Source organism: Pelodiscus sinensis, chromosome 13 (genome assembly GCF_052426305.1).
Source record: "Pelodiscus sinensis isolate ZL-2025 chromosome 13, ASM5242630v1, whole genome shotgun sequence".
In the NCBI taxonomy this organism is placed as follows: Eukaryota; Metazoa; Chordata; order Testudines; family Trionychidae; genus Pelodiscus; species Pelodiscus sinensis.
Window position 1 is genome coordinate 47725796 of NC_143064.1, and position 8237 is coordinate 47734032.

An 8237-nucleotide genomic window follows, 5' to 3' on the forward strand; every position below is an offset into this window, starting at 1 on the left:
ATTCTGCAAGCACCAAAGGCGGGTGAATGCCCAGTGCAGAATGGACAGGGCTCCGGGGGGATCTGTAGCAATGGGCACGCCCTGACAGGCACTAGAGGCATTACGGGTCCCCAAGACAAGCAGCCCACATGCTACCAAAGCACCTAACCCTCAAGTGCGTCTGTTCTCCCCGCTCCCGCTGGGCAGAGTGAAGACTACCTGTACCTGTCTAAGCTGCACGCAAAGCGCCGGGGGACCCTGCAGGGCATGAACCCCTCCTAGGAGTGTCAGGCTCCCCTTCCGCTGGCCCTGCATTCTAACCACGGGGCTGCTTCTGCGGCAGCGAGGAGTCCGGCACCACTAAAGGGGGCAGCAGGATACGCTCTGGGCAAAGTCAGGCAGGCTCACAGGGAGGGGCTTTGAGAGAAGCATGAAGGGAAAGATTACACTCAGCCAAGTGACACCTTTTGAGCTAAGGATTTCGATCCCACTCCTCGTGGCACCGAGCACTTTCCGAAAGAATAGCAAAGCCAGCCACTCTCGCTACCAACTTACAGAGGACACAATCCACAGCTAGCAAAGGGACAGAAAGACAAGGGGAGGCAGAGGGCACAAGGGGAAGAGACAAGGGCGGGCAGAGTGGGTGAAACAGGAAGGAAAGTGTGTCAGTGATGCAGAGATGATGTATTTGCTGAAGAAAGCTCTCATCACAGCAGACTCACTGTTTGTAGCTATATCGATCAACAGAGTTTCTTCAGCCTCTGAGAAAGAAAAGAGAAGAGTCAGGAAAATTCAGCCTGTCCAGGGGCACCAAGGAGACTGAGCACAGACAACGAAAGCACAGCGCCTGCCCTCAACCCAAGGGGATCCCAAGCCCCAGCAAAGGAGCAGAAAGGTTCCATTTGTATCTCACCACTAGCAGTGGCATGCCTGGAAAGAGTTACCAGGCCAGGCTGGAGAGGTCCCCTTGCAAATGGGTCTCTTCAGAGAGATAGCAGCCTGACAGTCTGGAGACTGATTCCCCAAGAGTAGCATGTGCAGCTGTACAAGCTCCCACCGAGCTCCACCCACAAGTCCCATGGTTGGCTACATGAAGAAATTTACCGGCAGAAGCATGCCACATGACTATCGTGGTATAATGCCCCTTGGGGACGCTTATGGCAGATAAAGGGAGTCCCTCAGGATAAGTATAAAGGTACAGTTCTGCGTAAGCAAGCTCTCAGTCCATTCAGACCCCAGCTCCCATTCTAGCTTTGATCTTTGCCGCACCGCTAGTGGAGGGAGCCATGAGATGCCATTCCAGGCAGTGGTTTTTGGCACAAACATGTCACAGGAAGGGACACATAGCCGCTGATTTTCAGGCACTCCTGACTGATACTGGACATCAGGGGCCTCCCATATGGAAGGCAAGCACACGTGGTATGAATTTTAACCAGGCCACAATTTTATTTGTCAAGTTACATCCCAGGTGCCCACTGGGGACAGCCCAGGGCAGTTACTGACACCCCACCGATCCTCTGCCAATTCTTAGGGGCTCTCCTCACAGGGGGAGCTAATCAGCACACTAGCATGGTCTTTGGGCTCCTCCTCTCACCCACTAGCAGCCCTCCCCCCTCAGGGGTTGAGGCAAGAGGGAACCTCAGCCCCCAAGCAGCCCGGTCATCGAGCACATAGGCGTAGTACCACAGGCCCTGCAGCCCCCAGGGGTCACACGCGATGTGCCTCTCATAAGGAGATGTGCTTGGGATGCCCGTGGGATGCCCACTGCATTACTTTTTGGATCTGGAGCCTAAATCAGCGAGTTCCTACACTGAGCACCTGACAATGCATGCAACTAAGCGACTCTCACATAGGCACAAACTGAGTCTTCCAGCAGCCAAATCCCTATTCCTAGATGTGGGAAGGTGAAAAAGCCAACCAGCCTGGGGCAAGCTGGTGGCAGGGGAAAGATTCCTTCCCAGGTCCAAAGCGGTGACTAGCATAAGCCCACCGCTACCTGGAGCGGAACAGAGCTCATGGTGTGAAGCAGGAGGGTTCAAGGACAGGCAGACCAGCCTAAGAGTGGGGTGGACTGACTGCTGGAACTGGCGTTGACCATACGGCTCTTTACTTGTCTCCAAATCTTGCACAAAATCCCGTTAGATCTTGTGATGGAGTGGGAATTTTCTGTATGTATGCGGTGTGTGCCTCGGTTTCCCCCAGATGCAGCATTGGTCCATAGGTGGGGGAAAGAGCTGTCTGCAGAGATCCAGCAAGGCAGGAGTGACTGATGCCTAGCTGTCTCAGCCTTGGAGCCCAGGTCCATGAAGCCAATGACAAAGGCACAGAATGGGACATTTGGCTCACAGCACATAATGAGCTAGGATGGCCTACCCCCTCCACAGGAAGCCAGCCACATTTGACCAGCTGGACAATAAAGGCCTGAGGAGGGGCAGAGCGGGACAGGCCTGGGAACCTGAATATGGAGCCAAGGGTGAGGGAAGGGCACTGCTTGGCTGGGGCCATGGGGTAGCCTGGAAGGACAAAGTTGTAACTTCTCTCTGTGCTACTGAAGGACTTTCTGGGCTGTGTTCCAGCTGACTAATAAATCCTTTCGTTTTGACCATGCTGGCTGACTGTCCCTGGAGGTGCTATTGCAGGTGTGTTGCTCCCAGAGATGGTACAAGATTCCCCCGAGGTCTGCCTTGGTGAACAGAGCGCATGGGAAGCAGGAGTGCTAAAGGGCAGGAGGACCAGCCTAAGGCGCTCACCCCTACAGGCATCACTCACTGAAGAGGTCCTCTCAGAGGGTATGTCTACACTACCCTCCTATTTCGAAATAGGAGGGTAATGTAGGCATACCGCAATTGCAAATGAAGCCTGGGATTTGAATTTCCTGGGCTTCATTTGCATAAGCGGGGTGCCGCCATTTTTAAATCCCCGCTCGTTCGAACCCCGTGCCCCATTCCACGAGGAGTAATGGTAGTTCGAACTAGGAAGCCTAGTTCGAACTACCTAGTTCGTGCCGCGTGTAGCCGCGTGGCACGGGGTTCGAACGAGCGGGGATTTAAAAATGGCAGCGCCCGGCTTATGCAAATGAAGCCCGGGAAATTCAAATCCCGGGCTTCATTTGCAATTGCGGTATGCATACATTACCCCGCTAGTTCGAACTAGCGGGGTAGTGTAGACATACCCTGAGGCTGTTCCAAAGCTGGGGTCATTGAGTGGGCCTGTAGCTTTATGACAAAACTTGTGGCTCCAAATCCCATGAGACCTCCAGCCTACCCTCAAAGTTCCATGGGGGCTCAGAATCTCATAGGACCCAGCACATCCTGTCCTTTTTACCCTCTCCCGTCATGGGGGCCACCAAAACGCAGCCTTCACTTGGCCTCCATATGCTGCTCCTCATGCTGGCAGCTGAACTAGCCAAACATCCACACATCGATATTTATATTGAGATCCACCAACTCCCCACACAGCTTTGGGAGAAGGAAGAAGCAGGAAGCCGTAATTATAAGCCCTGAGTTTCAGCTCCACAAGGAAACTCCAATGTGTACAGCCAGGACAACAAAGCAGCGGGTTTCTAGCTGCAGAGTACAGGGGCAGGTGTGGGAGCATCAGTACCTTGAACACATCTAAAGCGGCTGTTGATGGGAATGTTATCCTGATCAGGTGTGTCCTTCTCCCGCGAATGGATAACCAACCTGGAGAGAAGAGGAAGACTCAGAACAGCTCCAAAACTAAAAGATTCATGGGCAAAAGGTATTGCTGACACCATGGCTGTATTTCTCCTGAAACCAAAGACCCTTCAATCCCTGCTCTTGATCTACGTTGGTGGGAACAGTGGGGAGGAACAGTTATCCGTAGGTATACAGACAGATGCATGCAATAATATGTGTCTGGAAGAAAAGCTCCCAAAGATGCTTCCTGATCTGCACATGATGAAGGAAGCATGCTAAGTTGCTTACACCAGAAGAAATGGGGAGTCGACTAGGGACCTAACACTTGGAAGCAGGGCCACTTCTCTGTCTGGTAAGAGGACAGCATCCCCAAAGTGAGGGGCAAGACTCCAAGAGCAAGTGTGCTGCTAGTGTGACAGGCCTTTCCATTTCTCAGGGATTTCCTACCCACAAAAGCTATACAGCTTTAACTCATCTAGTAGTGTAACCTCCGACTCCGGAGACACAGGAATGGAGCGAGAGCCATGGAAGAGGTGCCCACACAAGAGAGAGGAACTTAGTTTCACCCCCTACAATAACATGGGATACGCTCACCTTCCCCCAAACACTACACAGCCGTCTGCCAACACAGCCCAGCTGACAAATGAACAATTCCTGTGCCCCACAAGGGCAAGGAAGATGCTGCACCCTGACTCCTATCCAGTAGTACCCCCAAAGCGCAGCCCTGCCACCTCTGTGCAATCCGGCCACCGTGGGCAGCCCACCTCCCTGTGGACCCCGGCCACCCGTGTGCGCTACTCACTCGCACTGCCCACGGCGCTGGGAGAGGCTCAGGACGCAGGGCACCCTCTGTCCTGCTCTCACCTCCACCGCATGGGCACACGGCTAAGGAACACAGCAATGCCCCGGCACGAGAGCCCCCAGCCCCTCTCCCGGACACCGCTCCCCTGCCCCGGGACCCCCCCGCCCCCCCCGACACCCCTCCCCCGCCCCGGGACCCCCCAGCCCCCCCCACACCCCTCCCCCGCCCCGGGACCCCCCAGCCCCCCTCCCGGACACCTCCCCCGCCCCGGGACCCCCCCACCCCCCCCCCCCCCCCCGACACCCTCCCCCGCCCCGGGACCCCCCAGCCCCCCCCAAACCCCTCCCCCGCCCCGGGTCCCCCCCAGCCCCCCCGACACCCCTCCCCCGCCCCGGGACCCCCCAGCCCCCCCGACACCCCTCCCCGCCCCGGACCCCCCAGCCCCTCCCGGACACCTCCCCCGCCCCGGGACCCCCCAGCCCCCCCCCCGACACCCCTCCCCCGCCCCGGGTCCCCCCAGCCCCCCCGACACCCCTCCCCCGCCCCGGCCCCCCCCAGCCCCCCTCCCCCGCCCCGGGTCCCCCCCACCCCCCCGACCCCCCTCCCCCGCCCCGGGACCCCCCAGCCCCCCCGACACCCCCCCCCGCCCCGGGACCCCCCAGCCCCCCCCACACCCCTCCCCCGCCCCGGGTCCCCCCCAGCCCCCCTCCCCCCCCCGACCCCCCACCCCCCTCCCCCGCCCCGGGTCCCCCCCAGCCCCCCCGACACCCCTCCCCCGCCCGGGTCCCCCAGCCCCCTCCCCCGCCCTGGGACCCCCCAGCCCCCCCGCCCCCCCCCCGGGTCCCCCCAGCCCCCCCGCACCCCCCCCGCCCCGGGTCCCTCCAGCCCCCCGACACCCCCCCGCCCGGGTCCCGCGGATACGTCCAGGCTCCAGGCCGCGGGCGGCTCCATGGGCGGCGGGTCGGGGCAGGTCGCTCCCGCGGCCCCGTCTCCCGGCGACTCCCGAGCCGAGGGCGCAGCGAGCGGGCCCGGCCAGGACCCCGCCCCCTGGCGGCCGGAGGAGCGCGCTGCAGCCAGTCCCCGGCCGGGCCGCGCCTGAGCCCCGCGCCCGGACACGCGGCAATGGGCAAGGGACCCTCCCTGCGGCAATGGGCCCGCCCCGCCCCGCCCCCGCCCCGCCCCGCCCACCGCCCACCCCGCCTGTCACCACCGCCCTCTCCGACTGTCAGCGACACCCCCGCCCACCGCCTGTCACCCCCACCCCCGCCCCGCCCACCGCCCACCCCGCCTGTCACCACCGCCCCGCCCACCGCCCACCCCGCCTGTCACCACCGCCCCCGCCCGCCCCCCGCCCACCTGCCCACCCCCCCGCCACCCCCGCCCACCGCCCCCCACCCCACCTGTCACCCCCGCCCCGCCCTCTCTGCCTGTCACCACCGCCCTCTCTGCCTGTCACCACCGCCCCCGCCCACCGCCCTCTCCGCCTGTCAGTGCCACCCCCGCCCACTGCCCACCCCGCCTGTCACCACCGCCCTCTCCGCCTGTCAGCTCCACCCCCGCCCAATGCCCTCTCCGCCTGTCACCACCGCCTTCTCTGCCTGTCAGCGCTACCCCCGCCCACCGCCCTCTCCACCAGTCAGCACCGCCCACCCCACCTGTCAGTGCCACCCCCACCCACCGCCCTCTCCGCCAGTCAGCACCGCCCACCCCACCTGTCAGTGCCACCCCCACCCACCGCCCTCTCTGCCTGTCACCACTGCCCTCTCTGCCTGTCAGCGCCACACCCGCCCACCACCCTCTGCACCTGTCACCACCGCCCTCTCCGCCTGTCAGCTCCACCCCCGCCCAATGCCCTCTCCGCCTGTCACCACCACCCTCTCCGCCTGTCAGCGCCACCCCTGCCGCACCGCCCTCTCTGCCTGTCAGCGCCACCCCCGCCCCACAGCCCTCTCCGCCTTTCAGCGCCACCCCTGCCCACTGCTCTCTCCGCCTGTCAGCGCTAGGCCCCACCACCCTCTCCGCCTGTCAGCACCACAAAAAAGTGAGGGCGATTCTCCAGTTGTGTGTTACTTTGATTTAAAACTATTTCTGTGTGTTATGACTTATGGTGACGATGTGGTTCCCAACTTGCGGGTTGCTCTTCAAATACTTCTCACTGTCACTGTATCTATTGCCAGCTGTGAATGCTCGTTTAGCAAATTAAAGTTGATTCTGTCTTACCTTCGAGCATCAATGGGCCAGAACAGACTAAGTGATCTGGCCCTTCTAAGTGTGGAGAGAGAGACCCTCAAAAAATAGATTTTGATGACATAATTAATCAGTTCACTATAGCTAAGGCAAGAAAAATTAAACTTTCTTAACAAAAGTCTTTAATTGTAATGTCCTGTTGCTTCTGGTGTTGAATGTTTATATGACTTTTCAGTCCAATGTTTCATCCAGCTTACTCCAGACAGCATCATGGTAGTTCTACTATGGTCTACTATGGTCTACTAAGGGTATGTCTCATTTCACAAGGAGTAACGGTAGTTCGGACTAGGTAGCCTAGTCTGAACTACCTAGTCCGTGCCACGTGTAGCCGTGCGGCACGGAGTCCGCACTAGCGGACATTTAAAAATGGCGGCTCCCGGCTTTATGCAAATGAAGCCCGGGAAATTCAAATCCCGGGCTTCATTTGCAACTCCAGTTGCCTACATTACCACCCTAGTTCGAACTAGGGTGGTAGTGTAGACATACCCTAACTGATCAACTCATTAATCCAAGGATCTGTGGCTATTAGTAGTGTTTGTGATTTTTTTTCTTATGTTCTTATTTTTTTGCTGATTTCGAAATAATAACAGATCCACAGTAACAAATGATTGGGGTGTGTGTGCAAATTTGGGCTTTGCCCCCAGGCGCAAAACACCCACGCTACGCCTCTGCTACACAGCTCTTTCTGCTCATCAGTGCCACACTGGTGCATAACCCTCTTTGCCTGTCAGCACCACACCGGCCGCAGAACCCTTTCCACCTGTCAACACCACAATGGTCACACAACCCTCTCTGCCTGTCAGTGTCACGCGGGCTGCACAACCCTCTTTGCCTGTCAGTGCCACATCGGCCACACAACTCTCTCTGCTCATCCGTGCCATGCCGGCCGCACAACCCTCTCTACCTGTCAGTCCCACACCAGCTGCACAACCCTCTCTGCTTGTCAGTGCCATGTTGGCCACACAACCCTCTCTGCTTGTCACTGCCATACTCAGGCATGCACCCCTACCTGTCCCTTAGGTGCTGGCATAACCCTGCCAACAGAGGCACTACCCCACCCTTCTGGGGTCTCTGCTGTGAACCTACACTCTGCGGGCTTGCATGCCCGTTCACAAGGGAAAGGGCCTTCATGGCACTAGCCCACAGGTCGAACCTCTCTAGTCTGGCACTCCGGGACCTGACCAGTGCCGAACCAGAGAATTTGCTGGACTATGGGAGGTCAGTATTGTCTAGCAGCACCACCAGCACTGCCGCTGCTTCCTGGGCTCTTGCAAGACATTTAGGCTACGTCTAGACGGGCATGATTTTCCGCAAATGCTTTTAACGGAAAAGTTTTCCGTTAAAAGCACTTTCGGAAAAGAGTGTCTAGATTGGCACGGACGCTTTTCTGCAAAAGCACTTTTTGCGGAAAAGTGTCCGTGCCAATCTAGACGCGCTTTTGCGCGAAAAAAGCCCCGATCGCCATTTTTGTGATCGGGGCTTTTTTTGCGCAAAACAAATCTGAGCTGCCTACACTGGCCCTTTTGCGCAAACGGACTTTTGCCCGAACG

General features: G+C 59.0%; 1 protein-coding gene across 2 annotated transcripts in view; it reads right to left on the reverse strand.

The window, feature by feature from the left end:
- OCRL (OCRL inositol polyphosphate-5-phosphatase) overlaps positions 1-5538 on the reverse strand; it is a 28990-nt gene extending 23452 nt beyond the window's left edge. The window contains exons 1-4 of one of the 2 annotated variants that reach the window (XM_089781684.1): positions 5361-5538; positions 4441-4510; positions 3583-3662; positions 702-740 (exon numbers count right to left, since the gene is read on the reverse strand). In XM_089781684.1, the coding sequence (XP_089637810.1) occupies positions 702-740; positions 3583-3662; positions 4441-4510; positions 5361-5391 (220 nt within the window). In that variant the 5' untranslated portion in view covers positions 5392-5538. The remainder of the gene's footprint in view (positions 1-701; positions 741-3582; positions 3663-4440; positions 4511-5360) is intronic. The other variant, XM_089781685.1, reaches the window with a different exon arrangement.
- Between the last annotated feature and the right edge of the window lie 2699 nt (positions 5539-8237).